Raw genomic sequence first — 15,880 nt, 5'->3', positions numbered from 1 at the left:
ATAAAGCCTATTAATATAAAATTAGATAAATAGCTGAGTACTAAAATATAATTAAATGTATTTATAAGATATTGCGCCTTATGTTGAACAGCTTTCAAGAACGATTGCTTTGACGTTTCACACCACTGAGGTTTTATTGTCGCTATTAACAGATTTCTATGATCGATGATTGATTGATTGATTAAGAAATCTGCTTTATGATTGCTCAGTATTTTAATAGTAATATAGAATCGTAATTGTTTCAAGAACTGCCCTCGTAATCGTAAGAATCAAAAACTAATGTAGACAACAAGCCAACAAATACTCAACACAACCCGATGTATAAATACATACACACCACATATACTACTCGTATATGAACCATTGAGTTGTTGTAACGTAGAAACCATGTTCTTTCCATCCACACGCACACACTCCACAGATAAATAGCGGTAGTTCGTAAAAACCAAAGAAAAAAACTAAAAACAAAAAATCCCAAAAGAACCCGCGCGCATATTGTTCGTGTGTGTGATAAGAATAAAATCGACGGCAACTACCGAGCGAGCGAAGGCCCGAGCTCGCGCCGCCAACCAAACACTCAACCGAGCTGGCGACCCCACCACTAACCAATATCTTTCTATCTATCGGTTGCCGCCATAGCCACAGTCGTCGTCGCCATAAAAAGTCCGCCGCCAGGTGACAAACATTGCGCGACTGCCTGTGCTCGGCCGCCTCTTTTGCAAAGAAGTTGCGCATGGGGACGCACGGCTAACGGTAAACGGTTCGGAAAATAGAAGAAAAACCAAAGCTTTTGGGCGCGCGCTCTGACGGGTTTTCCTTGCAAATCAATCAAAACACAAATAAAAATACGCGTTCACGTGTGCAAATTTTTATAAAAATAATTGATAATTTTCATTTGTATTGAAGATTTGTGTGCTAAGCCGGCGGCAAATTATTAAGTGAACAACAATAAATATTGCGCATACGCACGTGTGCCACAAAACAAACAACAAATTGATATAATTTGCTTAGAGTTGAGTCAGAAATCAAATCGGCCGGCAATTATTTGTTGCCCCTGAATTGTGGTTGTTGTTGCTGTGCTGACTGGAGGCGGCTTGCATGCATTTGGCCATAGCAATGATGCAAACCTTGAAACCGCCGCCATCGCTGCATCAACATCAACATCATCATCAACATCAACAGCAGCAGCCGCAGCAGCAGCAACAACAACAACAGCACCTGACAGTCATGGATAATCACCAACATCAGCAGCATATCCATCAGCAGCAACAATTGCCGCCCACGCCGCAGGTAGCGCAACTGATAGACACCCTGGCAGGACCTATTGCGGGTCCAGGAGCAGCCGCGGCCCTGCAGCAACACAATCATCACGGTGCTGGCAGTGGCACCAGCCCCAGCACTAGCAGTAGCACTAGCAGCGCCCTGCCTTTGCCACTTCCGCTGCCTCCTGTCGACCAGAATGACCCAAATCCTGAGCTGGTCCTTGCCTTAATTTCAAGGAATCGTGCGCTCGAGGGTGAGTAGAAAGGAAGAATGAATAAAGTGAAATGAAGAAGAGGGTGGCCAAGTAAGGCAGACAGGCAGTCTTGCTTTTGACTTTTGGCCGCCTGCTGTCCTAATGGATATTTTCTGATTTTCTGATTTTGTTTTTGAACCGGCCATGTCAAAAAAGAAATATTGTACATACGAGTATACGTGTATGTGCACTCTTTTTAGTTTTATTGCAATTGCGGCCTCGACTGAATGTTATTTATTTATTTATATCTTTAATTATTCACCGTTTCGCTCCGTTTTGTTTTTGTGCTCCTTCACTCGGTCGTACCGCCACAAAAGGTCACGAGCCAAACGAATTTGTGAATGGGAGAGAAGAGTTGTGTGAAGGCGAGTGCAAGTGTGGGTGTAAGTCTGGGTCATCCATTGTAGGTGTTGTTTTGATTGAGCGTCGTTGAAAGCGACTCAAATGTGAAGGGATGGGAAGTGGTGGGGGCTTTTTAGAATTGTGTGTTTCAGCTGACTTATGTAAATATTTTAATATATCTACATAAGTATGCAGTCGACTGCCCAGCTTAAGTGTTTTGCAATTAAAGCCAAATCATTTCTTTCTCTGGCATCTTAATTTCGTATGCTCTTTGGGGTAATACGTGAATTTCTAATTGTTACGAAAATGACATTTACTTAAGAATTTTCCTTTAGGGATGAGCGTGCTATTGATAGACTTGTAACGTTTAATGTCATTTGAATAAGTAGTGCAAAATGTAGACGATTTGATATTCTATGTTAGCAGAGAAAATTGCCAATTATGTCTCAATTATACATCACAGTGGTAGCAAAACAGAAATGAACGATTTTTGTTGCTCATCTATAATTAACTAAATTAAATGAAGTGTGATTTCTACAAGTATTTCCCCTTTATTGTTGCCAATGCTGCTGTTAATTTCTATGCTAACACACTGTTGTTGCTCAATTTTCTAATTCTGTTAATGCAACTGTTAGTGCCTCTGTAAGTGAGACTGTGAATGTTAAATGCTCATTCCGATCACAGTTAAGGATCGTTAAATAGTCGTCGCAATAATTGTTATAATTCAGTCAATTATTCTCTATCTATTCTTAAATTTAGATTATTCATAAAATAAATCTAAGCAATTATGTTTTGCTATACTTGTATATGTACCACATAAAACATTTATCAAAATGTCTGCTTAATAAAGATGAAACGTTAGTGCTTGTACCTGTGATAAAATTGCGGTTTTCCAATAAAATTTCAACGCATGCGGAAAAAATGATTCAATTTATTGAACAAATAAGACTATCTTCATACGTTACATATTTTAAAAACCGACCAAAAACAAAACTATATAATAACATCTGTGACTCATTGGACGAATTTATCGGGCAGTTATAACGAGCTTATGTATTTCAATAAGAAGTTGAACATTAAGTTTTATAAATAAAGACAAACAAAAATGCATTTTTTGAGGTAATGCAAACTTTTGAACCGCTAAGCTTGCTATAATAGATGTAGTTTTGGTAACAATCAATAGTTTATTAAGCAATATGTATTGTTAAGATTATTTTAATCTATTCTTCAAATCTTAAAATATTTTCCATCTAATACAAGTCATGAAGGGATCGCGATTTGTCTGAACAAATTTACACTATTTTTATACTCAATTTTTCTTTTGCAATTTTTGTAGAATCTAAACAATATTTTACAGATATCAAAATATAAAAAACTATAGTCAAACCTTAAAATTGGACAACATATCTGTGTAGTTCCATCTCCCATCGCATAGTTTTAGAATCGTAGAGTATAGGCAAACTCAATAAATAATCTTGGTAGTCTTTATTATTTGTTCCACATCATTATTACAGCTTAGAAGCATTGGAAAATGCTTGGCCCTAAGCCAAATGTGACAAATAATTTGATCATCTAAAGCTGTCTCTCATTTCAACTCAAAGTTTATTTTGCTGTGGCTAAATTTAGCATTACAAATCCTGAAAATCCTTGCTTCCAGCCCCAAACTGTCACATTTATGATTTCGTTTCATGTGTCGCCTCACCAGGCATATCAACAATTGACAAGCCAAAGCGTGCGCTAAAAGCCAAGCCCAAAAGTTGACAACTGACACAATGGGAAACCGTTGCATGCACGCGTCGCAGTCAACATGAGAGCCTTGTAGACATCACAAAAGCCGAAACTGTTGACAATGTCCAAATGGCTGAGGAGGATCCAACGCACAGTGGTGCGGTTATACACAAATTACGGATATTTATCATTGAAACCATGAAATCCTTTTTTCATTTATAATTACATTTGAAGTTCTTGCTCCAAACTGAATTTGTGTTGTGGTGATGGTTTTTATTGTATTTATACTTAAAAGGCTAATTTTTATGGAGGTAATTCTTGATTTTTTGGTTAATTTATATGTGAGTCTAAAAGGAAGTGTAGCAGTGTCTGATAACAACATTATTAAATAATGGGGCTTTAAATATTTCGAATATTTATGTTACTGGTGCTTGTTACATATAACTTTTCACAAATATCTGTGTAGTAGTTACTTATTAAAACGTTACCTATGTAGACAGCCTGTTTTTTACCGACCTTAGAAATAATTAAATAATAGTATAGCTTTCAAGATTAAATGAGTTAAATTGGGGGCCATTTTGATCCCCAAAACATATTTCTTCCTTAATGCCTTAGTCCATTAACATACAACTTCAAACTCTCGAATCACATTCAAAGCAGGTTTTATCTTCTTTTTCAATATCTTAAAGGGATTATTGAATCAGTCGTATTGGTTCACAACTAACTAAGTACTCAAGAGATAAATAGAGCGCTGCATCACTTTTAAAACAGTACCAAACAGTTGCCAACTCATTTTTAAAATGTATATAAACACTTTTAAACGGTACGAATCTCATCTCGGCCACAACATTTAAATATTACTTAAGATATTAAGGACTGCAGTGAAACATAGAGATCTTGCCCTATTTTGAACTATTTTTCAACCATTTATTTAGCCCATTTTGGCTATCCACCATATTTTAACATCGTATTTTGTATACTTCGGATATGTCAGAGTCATTTTAAAATTAGGTGATTGTTTTTATGGACTACTACTTAGGTGGATATCAAAGGTTTTCGAACCGGTTAAAAACCTTATCGTGTTCTGTACTAATGGGAAGGTACTGAAAAGTAAGCGTTCAATGTTTTTTATTACAAAACTACTTAATCGGTTTCCGGGTTTCGGATCATTAGATCAGTACATTTTTTGTTACAGGATTTCATTTTGTATCACTCCAAACCAGTGTACGCTAGGTTTGGCGATGTCGACTTCGTCCATTGTCTGTTGCTGTCTAAACGCTAATGCGCGCAGACGAGCGCAGCGTCAGGCCAGCCCAGGGAATAGGCCAGAAACAGCACGTGGCGCTGAGGAAAAAAAGAGCATAGGCGCGTGGACCTAAATAGATTTCGAAGCTGAGTTTCAAGTGCGCCGGGATTTTGTGTGCGTGTGTGTTATAGAGGAACACGCGTAATTACAAACAAATAAATAAAGCGGGCAAGGCACAAAAACCGCATCTGCCGGGGGCGGGGGATTGAGACACGTGTCGCTAATATGCAGCTGTAGAAGACGAAGCCACGTCCTGGCGCATCCCAATGGAGTTGAACGGCCGCCAGGCGTAGTCGTTGCTGTAAAACGAGCAGAAAAATTGAATTATGCGCTTGCGGTGCTTCCCCCTCCCCAAAAAAATCCACACACACACACACGCGCGCGCTCACCAAAAGAAACATAAAAACAACGACAACCGGCAATCGACAAATATTTTGTTATTTGCACATAACCATATTTATCAAGTTTGCTTTGTTGAGTAGGGGGGTGGGTGAAGAGTAAAGTATCCGCAGCACCCACGGGTGTTTTGTTTCACCCGTTCACCTACCCCCTCCTTGGGCGCCTGCTATTTGCTCTGCGCCTGTCAAAAATTGTGTAAATATGTTTGTCATTTCCACTTGCCCATCGTCGTCGTAGTCGTTGTCGTCATCGTGCACTTAGTGCCGAGCAAACCACCCAGCCCCCCACCCCTACACTCAGCCAAGTACAACCCACAACCCTCACGCACTTGTCGCTCGCTCGCTCGGCCGCTCGATCGCACGCTGGCCGCGTGCCGTTCGTTAGACGTTCTTGTTTGGCTTTCGTATTAACGGGCACTACCCTCGGACACAACGCTGCTCGATGAATGCCTAAGCGTTGCAGTTTTGGTTTGTTGTTTCCTTCCTCCTTCCTTCCTACCAACCTTCCTTCCTTCCTTCCTCTCTATTCGGGGTTGATTTGTTTTTGTTGGCTTTTGCGCGCTCATAATTTGTTTGAATGTCAACAAGCGAATGATACGCCGATTCCGGCGATCAAAATTGTTACCCAAAACGAGTACCTGACTTGAGTGCATTCACTTCATTCATACTTTGTTCTTGACGTCGAATATTTGCTTATGTTTTTAATTAATTTTATTGACTGTAAGCATTTATAATGTCTTTGTTTTGTTTAGCGGAGAATAGCATATTAAACAGTAGCCGATTCTCAAGTTAAAGGCTTTCAGAAGGGCAAGTCCTGGTTTAGTTCAGAGACGTCCTTTTAGCGTGCTTCAATATTTTGTTCAGCGACATCCCTGATATCTCACTCATTGATGAATTGATTTTAAATGCAGCTCCATTTACATATTTATATTAATCGTATATTTACATATTTATATGATTTCGATGTCGTTTTCTTTAATTTTCTTCCATTTCTTTGTTCAATCAGTCGTTAATAATAAGTACATTCGGAAGTGAATCTACATAAAGGCATAATAATTAATTTAATAATAAGAATTCCCATTCCGACATTCTTAATTTGTTAAGTGTTCGTATACATATATTATTCCTAATAACAAAACAGCGTTTTCCAATATAAAGTTTTTGGAATCCAAAATATAGTACAATATAGATAGTTCCCTGATATGCAGTTTAAATAAACATTTGCGTGGACACAAGAAAATACTTATATCAAGTCCAATCATTGATAAAAGATATTGTTTTAAAATTGTTTTATTACCATTTCGACTTGATTTGATGGGAACGGATGTTAAAAAATGAACTCCTCTCTGAGCTTGTAATTATTCTTCTGTTATATTGTTGATATAAGATCCATAATTCAATCTATTAAATTAGAGCCATATACTCACAAATTAAAATTGTACTACTTGGCGTCATCCAGCACTTCCCTTAGTACTCATAATTCAATAATAACTTTTCGCAGAAAAGCCACATAGGAATTATAGTCCGCAACGAAAAAACTCAAAGTAAACCATGAAAGTTCTTGATTATCGAGAGCATGAACGGAACCAAAAGATAAATTATATACAAGTAGTAAGCTAAGAAATGCTTCTTTTTTAAATGCGATTTTTAACATCGTTATAATTTTTTTTTTAGCTCAGATGACTTTGTTTCCATAAGTGTCGAAAAAAATTTAGACAAGTCTAAAATTGACAATCTTCTATCACAGTAGTCCCTTACTCTTATTAAAAAGAAACCTAAAACAGATAATCAGATTGAGTGCTGAGTTCTTAAATTTGTTCTTGAAAATGTTCTTATCCAATTGCAACTCTAAAAACGTTGCAAATAGCGCCCTTTTGGAATTGAAAGCTGTCATGGTTAACATGAGAAATTTAGAATTTTATTGGTGCCGTGTAATTAATTTCACTTGGTCTACATAAAGTGGTAGGCTATCACATATATAGCTGGTCTGCCACCGCCAGTTTGCCTCATCATCGAAATCTCGTTGGCGAGGAGGCCCTGCAGATCGCTACGTATTTGTTGGATTTCCTGATTTGAGGCTGCCACATCGACGCCCACATGAATTTCACGTAAAAAATTATGGGGCGTCATCCGGGGCTGTGGAATCCAATTATAGCCGGTGCCATATATTCCCAAAGCGCTATTCGAAGAACCAGAGCTGATCGTATAGCTGCTGGCAACGGACTCATATCGGCTCTCGGTGGTGTAGCCCGAGGTTTGCGACCCCGACAACAGCGTCAAGTGTTCGGAGCTAAGCTGCGCACTGCCAATGGTGCTGATGCTGCTCGTTCGACTCGCAGAGGGCAGGGAGAGAACCGTAGATGTTGCGTTTATGCTGTCCGTTGTGGACGCAACAGCTGCCAGCGTAGGGTCCTCCGACTCGCTGGTCTCGAGAAGTGTTTCACTTACCGATTTAATGATTCGCTTATTATGCTCGGAAATTGAACCTTTCTGGCTGCTGCCCTGCCACGAGGTCTGAGTAACATCTATGCTGCCCTCAGAGTGGACTTTGCGAGGCGAGCTGTTCGCCTGGAGAGCGTTTTTCATGTTCTGCTTCCACGCTGTCGGATACTTCTCATCGTTACTAGTTGAGCTAGGCCGTGATTTGGACCGTTGCTTCCATTCTGAGGGATAGTTTCCTTCCTGGCTTGTCGAGCTTGTCCTTGCTGCTGGTCGTCCCAAAGACTTATCATCGACTGTGCTTTTGGCTTTATTCGGTGTGGACATTTTTGAGCCAAAAATTACCTACATTTTAATTTTGCTTTTTTGAAATTGTTTGCTCACACTTTTGTCACTTTATGGCAGCATACCTATAGAACTGCCTAGCCGGTTGTCATTACCTACGGCGACCCAGAAACTTGCAACTCAGACTTATATCAGTGCAAGTAGCTTCCTCTTCGGTGAACTGTGTTTGTGTGCAAATACTAAACGTTTTCTGCACCTTCGCTAAGTCACAACGGAAGGCATTATAGGCGGCCAAATTGATATCTGACATCTGCGAATTAAAAATGGGAGTTATGCAATAATCGTAAAGTGTTAAGGGACCTACATTAGCGTATTTTTGTTTTGCGTGTAGCACTGCTAAAAGGTGTTCCAAATATTTCAATTATCTTTACAAATATGCCGAGTTGAGTGCCTGACAGAGGAATCAAAGTCTCCATTACTGTGGTCATATGGTTATATGCCTTTCTATATATTTGCTAGGACTTTTGTTTCAAATTTAAAGCTGTGCTCACTCGAAGCTTGAGATCGACTTAATTATAAAATGTGATGCTGGGAAATAAATTATAAGAGCATGAAATTAATAAAGTATAATATTTTTTCCTGCAGTATAATTCCAAAATTATAATTCATCATAATGCCTGAGAACGATGATGCAATTATTTATCAATTACGAAACCACCACTCGTTTACATACTATCTGTATGATAAGGAACTGTCAGTCTAAGTAAGGATGCTCATGTCCGAGCTTAAGTGTCCTTTATTTTAGGGGTTGGGGAAATATATTTGGTTGGAACTTCAACCGAACAACATCTTTTGAATGGATATTGCCATAAAGCTCTGCAAGTCCGTTGGTTTTTTATAAACTACTCTTTCATGCGTAAATTTATTTGACGTTTTATCATATATTTGCTTAGCTCTTTAATCTCAAGTTCATATGTATATAAGAAGACTTTGTACCCATGTACCAATAAATCAATATTCAAACTCAAACTACGAACACTTCCTTTCTGAGGTGGACAAAGAAGTCGTAGTTATCAAAAAAAGGACCGCCTACCAAAAACCCATCGTCCAACAGACGATGATGAAAAAATGTAAATAAATTAACCTCTCATATAATAGACTATATATATATCTATTTATATTTCCAGCGTAATCTTCATATTAGTCTCTCTCTCTCCCATTTATAATAACTGCCTGTTTGGGTTTTCAAACTAGTTCGGCGAAAGTCTGCCAAAAACTTTATTTCAAACCTCTATTGTGGTAACAACGGACAATTTATTTTTTAATATTGCGTGGCCTGAATTGGTCTATGAAGGCTTGCTTCATATGTTGCTTCCATGATGTTGGATAATTTTCGTCAAGCATGATGATAGGAGGAGCGGGAATTACGTTACGGCGACATGGTAGAGTTTCGGCTTCGGCGTCAGCGGTAATACCCACACTTCGCTGAGATGGAACATTTGTATATTTTGTAATTTTTATAAAACGTTCCACAGAGTGTTTCACAATTGGAGTAACGGGAACCACTACGGGAGTGTTGTCCTTCTTCTTTTTTCGCCGAAGCTTCGGACTTAATTTTGGAGAATTGGAATGTTTCCCTTCATCGTTGGTGTGGGCTTTTTTTTGCGACAATTTTTCTCCTTTCTCCGACATTTTTCAAGCAATATTTGTCCAAATGCATAGGAATTTATTTTTATTTTTCTTACTGTCACATCTTGTGTATATTTGATTTCTAAAGTCTGTAGGCACAATATGAAAATTTTTAGAGCAGCCTATGTTAGATCGCTTCGTATCGAATCCTTCTTGTTTTTATCAATGCGATAGAAAAAACATATTCTGGAGCTGAAATTGAGATTTCTTTGGGCATGAGCCAACCTTAATTGCTGTGATATTCCCGCAGGATAACAAGTTCGAAAATTTGTGGCTTCCACTTGAAGTAGCGCCAGACAAGGGCCCCGGCTTGTGCTCTCTTAGACTCTTTTGAGACTTCATTTTCGATCCCTTCGACCGGAATGGAGCTTTTGTTGTCTTCCGAGCGCAATTTGTGCATTTTTCATTGCTAGAGAAAAAATAAATAAAAAATCACATAACGCAGCAGAAAGCCAAACAAATAAATAAACAAACTCAAGGCACATTCTGAAGTCGGGAAATCAGTTGATTTTATTTCTGTTGTTGTTGTTGCTGCTACTTCTGGCTGTTTTTCATAGCGCCAACATAAATCATTTTTTCGCCATTGCCTGAACTGCCTGCGTTGCCTCTGCCTGCTGCATATTTCATGGCTCTTTGTTTGCTTTACCAATGGGGGGTGGCAGCCGAGGCAATGGGACTGGCACGCAAAGTGGGGGGCAGTGGGGACAGGAGCCCGCTTAGCGTCGACGACAGCTTTTTGACTTGGTTCAACATTTTTGAAGCTTGCTGACTGGCTGGCAGGTAAGCCAAGCAACGGCCATTGCTGGCAGTTTGGGGTGTTTCCATTTTCCTTGTTTTACTTTGTTTTTTTTTTGGCAACTACTTTTAGTATTTCTATATGGTATAGCCTCCAATCCTCCCCCAAAAATAGCATGTATTGCCAACACTTTGCGATGGTTGGAGGCAAATGTTTAACTTACGTTAAGTAAATAATGGGGCGTTCATGTGACGCGGCAAATGTGTGTGTGGGGGTGTGGCAGACAGAGTGGGGCGGCAGCTGAGCAACGCATGTATGTATGTATGTTTGCAGTCAACTGTTTACTTTTATATTTCTTCTTTGCTTAATAAAATAACATAGAATTGTCGCTTGCTTCAAACAAAAAAAAGCCAACCAAGAAACTTCTTGCAGTTGTGTGACGCAAAAGTAAGCAGTGTGAACTAAAAGATGAGAATAAATGAAGACTGATATCCTACCAAGCGATATTGAGTTAACGTCATCTTATGAGCCATAATAAGCTGTTGCCTCATAAGGGCAGGTGGGCGGATATCGAGAGTAACTGCATAGTTGAGTATGTAGTTGAAAGCGGCAATACTCGTAACTCCCAGTATTGGAAAAGTTACACTTATTAAATAAGTTCTACATATTAACTAATGAGTGATTCTTTTAAAAAGTGTTCGTAAAGAACAGGAATAATGTTTTTTAAAAAATGTTTTCGAATACAAATACGGAGTTAATAGTGTCTATGGCGGGATGTCATAATGAAGGTTTTAGTTCGCTTTGTGTGTGCGTAGCTGTGTTGGAGATGAGGGCCCCTGCTTGGGCGCCAAAATAAAAAATATAACTACAAAAACAATATTAATTGGAGTTGCCAACAAAAAATGTTGACAATATTTGATTGTGTCTCATTAGTAATTGCAAAATATTAAGAATGTATTAAAAGATGTTATATTGGCATTTGTCCTAGAAAGGAAGAATATAATTAAAAGGATAATTAAAAAGAGTCATATCTAAGTGTTAAACTATACTGTGAGTATTTTTGATTTGCTTTCCGCGGTATAAATAACATCTTATTTCGATTCACAAGCTTACTTAATTTATTACCAAAACTTTCTGTTCATACGAGTAAACCTAAAATGTAAATGTTTCTACAAACATAAATAACGCACATGCTGCATTGCCTCAACTTCGCTTTTCCTATGATGTTTTAGAAGTATGTATTCTATTTGGTTGATATAACTTATAGGTCTGCTCATAAACATGGTGTGGGCGACCACACAACACAACTTCTGTAAAGTGGGAAGGATACCTTCACCACCTTTTTCACCTTCAACGGCAAAATTGATATATGAAGGACTTGACAAGCCCACTAACCGTCCCTATTCAAAGAGAGATGTCAATGTCTACCCTTAGCAAACCAAACAAAGAGAGAGAGAGAGTGTGTGTGTGTTTTCCCGCTTAATATTTAATTGCAGCACACTATTCACAATCATATTATAAAATTCCCTGTCACATTTTTCCCCCATTTGCTATGCAAGTCTGCCAAAAAAAATGTATAACTTTTTTATGTGTTTACGTAAAACTTCGCCGTGGCTTTTGGAGATACACACAAGTAAGCAAACACGGAATGTGTATCGTATGATACTGTAAAGCCGCCACAATAAAGACAGACAAGACTCGTCGACTGGGTATTGCAGAAATGTTGTTTGTGTTGCATACTTGAAGGCGCCCGCCCTGCCAGCCAGAGGCGCAGCAGCTGCCAGAGCCGTGTTGAAAAGTGGCAAAAATAAAGAGGAGGAATATACAAGAAGATACTAGCGCTCACACACACAAACAAACACATTCGTATACACTTGGACAAACAAACAATATCCCGCAGCGAACTTTATTAAATTACACGATTTTGACAGTTAGGCAAGAGCGGCAGCAACAACAAAAACAACAACAGTAATGCTGCTCCTGCTGTAGCATCCTTGCTTTCTACCACCTCCCTCAGTGACTTGTAGTGGCTGTTGCTGTTGTTGCTGTTGGTGCTGTTTTCACGGCCTGTCATTTGTTGTTGTCTTGTTGCTTGCGTTGTGCCTGCCATCCAGTTGAAATCATAATTTTTCTTACTTAATGTAATACACTTGAAGCTGCCAACAAATGCCCCCATCCAACCCCACCCCAACCTCTGCCCCCGCGAAACGAAACCTCCTGAGCTCACACCCAGTTCTCGCTGTCTGGCAACGCCAACGCTGCTGCCAACTTTCGCGTATTCCTTGGGGGCCGGTTTACGCAAACAACAAAAGGAACAACAACGCAATGCTCGCAATAAAAAATTTACGTTTTCTCTTTTTTATATACTATATATATATAAGTTTTATTCGTCGCTCTGTCACGATATAATACACTCTTATAAATTTATTATTATCTTGAAAAAGTTATATCTGTTATACTATTTCTTCATTAACACAAGTCTGATTCCATGTGTTAGAAAATGCTTTTCTACCGATATTTGATTAGAATGAATTTATTTAATTCTTAAGGCAATATTTTTTATTGGATTAAGACACAAATTTTCTTTACTAAAAGCTTACTAACGTATATAATGCGACAATTTTTGAAAAGAAAAGAATCTTTAAACACACAACAAATGTGAAAACTAATTTGAAACTAGTTAAAACCAATACAAGTAGAATACTAGACATTTATGTCTATAACTTTTATAACAATTGAGCTTTGAGAGACAAGAGAATACGATTGCATTAAGATTAAAAATATTACAGAAATTATAATATGAAACTGACTTGGGAAGTAAAGAAGTGAGTCTAAGGTAATTGAGCTGTTAATATTGAAGATTTTCGAAAAGCCTATTGTGAGGGAGTGGGAGGTGGTTGGTAACAGAACCACATGAATGTCCTTTCTCGGACTAAGAAGAATATGCATACCAAGTGTGGCAATTCTTTAACTTTCGGACATCCTTGTGCTCATAGAGATAGACTGGCTGACGGGACATAGGTATTTATAGTCGTCTTGCATTACTGATATACTAGTATGTTCAAATATGCTATAAAAATATGACGTTTAACTCGAGCGGGTGTTGTGATAGGGAAACACCTATTCGAGTAAAATTCATTGTGAAGCGTGTAACGACTCCTTCTGAATATTCGCAGTAAACTAATATCATGTAGGGGATATAAATAATTATATAGCAAAGGTAAAAAATACCTTGGGGCGTGGTATTTTTTTCTGTATTTTAATGACGATTTTCTATGTTATGCGACATCTGTTTTTCCGAGTGTAGTAAAGTCAAAATCTAAGCAATGAAAATTTTGCATATCTAATATTTTATTCATGGGCCCATGCTAAGGCCAGGGGGCGAGTGCTTACTGCTTGGTTACTGCTATCACTGCCGGGCCTCCCCCCCATTGCTGACTTCATGGTTTTCGCTTTTATCATTCCGCAATTAGTGTGCCCATGTCGTTGTGCTTATCGTTCGGTAGTCGGCTGGGGAGGAAGAACAAACCGTCTTTGGGGCTGCTTCTGCTGCTGCTGCTGCTCCCGCTGCCGACTGTAAATATTTGTATAGCATTTCAGTCGATACCTTGAAAAGAAGTCGGTAGAAGCAGCAAACGACAACGGCACTGATACTGTGTAGTGTGTATGAGTATCTATATATCTGTATCTATAAATACGTTGCCTGCACATAAATACACACATATTTCTCTATTTCTATAACATGCCAAGGCGGTTATCTACTTAAACGGGTTGGTACAAGATTTGCCCATTGAGACGACATATTGTTTACATTTTTACCGTTACATGCCATGCTACATACCGAGTACACACAAATGTATCGATAAGAGAACATGCCATGCACGCTGTCTGCCGAAACACTCCCCAGTTCCCCAGATTTTGTAGGAAACACACACACACATATCAAGATTTTAAGTTGACTCTACACTTTTCGAGCAATGCAGCTCCTTTTCACCTTATTTTTGTAAGAAACGAAGAACATGATGGAGAATTCTTGTAGTTGAGATAGCTTTGGTATTCACGGCCAGTGATTAAACTGCGAAGCTGTATTTAATTTGGTCCTTTTTGTCGTTTTTGGTCGTCAAGTTTTGTCTTCGTATTCACATTTACCACGCTTAGCAGGTGTAGTACCAACAGGAAACAAACTGTAAACCCTATTGCGGGCAACTCCAATTATCGTATTAACTCTATAGCATTTCAAATTATTTTACAGAATTTCCACAATTAAGAAATGTGGAGTTTCGGAGATTGGCAACTAGCGTTTCCAGCTTGCATTGCTGCGCCACTGAATTGTGGTGCTTTTTAATCCTTCCGACGTCACATCTTTCCCAATACGTCGTTCGCTTTTTATGGCTTCTATTACGTCCTTGTTGGTCCTGTTGGTGTTTGTTGGATCAGATGCCCTTTCGCGCATTTGTCAAAGCCACAACTCCCATTCTTGTTCCGTTTCTATGACGTAGATTCCATTTCGCAAAGATCTTGCAAACGTTATTCGCGTTCATCGGCATTTTCAGCTGCATTTTTATACCCTGTACCCAAAGGGTACAAGGGTATATTAGTTTTGTGCGAGTGCACATGGAACACACAGAAGGAGGCTTGGTAGACCCCACAAAGTATATATATTCTTGATCAGCATGACAAGCCGAGTCGATATAGCCATGTCCGTCTGTCCGTCTGTCCGTCTGTCTGTCTGTCTGTCTGTCTGTATGAACGCAAGGATCTCCGAAAGTATAAGAGCTAGAATAACCAAACTTGGTATACAGATTCTCCTGAGACCGAGAAAGGACGAGTTTGTTCATTTTTTCTGATCCACCCCCCCACTCCCCCCCTATTAACGATTTTCTATAACTCCCGTAATTCTTGGAATTTTGAACTAAAATTTGGTAGACACATCCAGTTAGTAATTGTATATCCGTATACCAAGTTTCATTATGATAGAATGATCGGAAAGAAAGTTATAGCCATATAACCAGGCCCAATGCACACATACATACATATGTACAAGTACACAAACACGCTTAAGGCACGATTCTGATGTAAATGTAAATGTATCTATGCATGCATGGAATATTTAGTTAATTAATTAAATTAATTTAGTTAATTAATTAAATTAATTTAGTTAATTAATTAAATTAATTAATTAAATTAATTAATTTAATTAAATTAATTAATTAATTTAATTAAATTAATTTAATTACTTTTTTGTGGGGTGGTACAGGGTATTTAAGAGTTGAGCCTGCTCGACTTTAGCATTCCTTTCTTGTTTTGAATTGGATTTTATTTATTTACGAATGAAACACTGACAAACAGTGTAAAAAGTGACTGTCCAACATATTAAAATGAGCAGAAATAAGCCAGAAAAGAATGGTTGATTGCAATGACGCATCGCCACAAGAGTTCAC

General features: G+C 38.4%; 2 protein-coding genes across 2 annotated transcripts in view; one reads left to right on the top strand and one right to left on the bottom strand.

Moving 5' to 3' along the window:
* Positions 1–1,036: 1,036 nt before the first annotated feature.
* The window catches only part of LOC115625787 (LIM/homeobox protein Lhx3), a 52,995-nt gene continuing 38,151 nt past the window's right edge, over positions 1,037–15,880 (top strand). The window contains exon 1 of the mRNA XM_030520957.1: positions 1,037–1,516. Within this exon, the coding sequence (XP_030376817.1) occupies positions 1,099–1,516 (418 nt within the window). The 5' untranslated portion in view covers positions 1,037–1,098. The remainder of the gene's footprint in view (positions 1,517–15,880) is intronic.
* LOC115625788 (uncharacterized serine-rich protein C215.13-like) lies at positions 7,187–8,272 on the bottom strand. Its single transcript, XM_030520960.1, has 2 exons — positions 8,140–8,272; positions 7,187–8,074 (listed from the first exon to the last, which is right to left on the bottom strand). The coding sequence occupies exon 2, from the start codon at positions 8,054–8,056 to the stop codon at positions 7,241–7,243; it is 816 nt and encodes a 271-aa protein (XP_030376820.1). The 5' UTR covers positions 8,057–8,074; positions 8,140–8,272; the 3' UTR covers positions 7,187–7,240.

Source organism: Scaptodrosophila lebanonensis, unplaced genomic scaffold (assembly GCF_003285725.1).
Source record: "Scaptodrosophila lebanonensis strain 11010-0011.00,11010-0021.00 unplaced genomic scaffold, SlebRS2 tig00000080-arrow-pilon, whole genome shotgun sequence".
In the NCBI taxonomy this organism is placed as follows: domain Eukaryota; kingdom Metazoa; phylum Arthropoda; class Insecta; order Diptera; family Drosophilidae; genus Scaptodrosophila; species Scaptodrosophila lebanonensis.
This window is presented reverse-complemented; position numbering and strand designations above follow the sequence as displayed.

Coding starts and splice junctions, on each gene's coding strand:
- LOC115625788 (XM_030520960.1), bottom strand. CDS start 8,056: ATGTCCACACCGAATAAAGCCAAAAGCACAGTCGATGATAAGTCTTTG.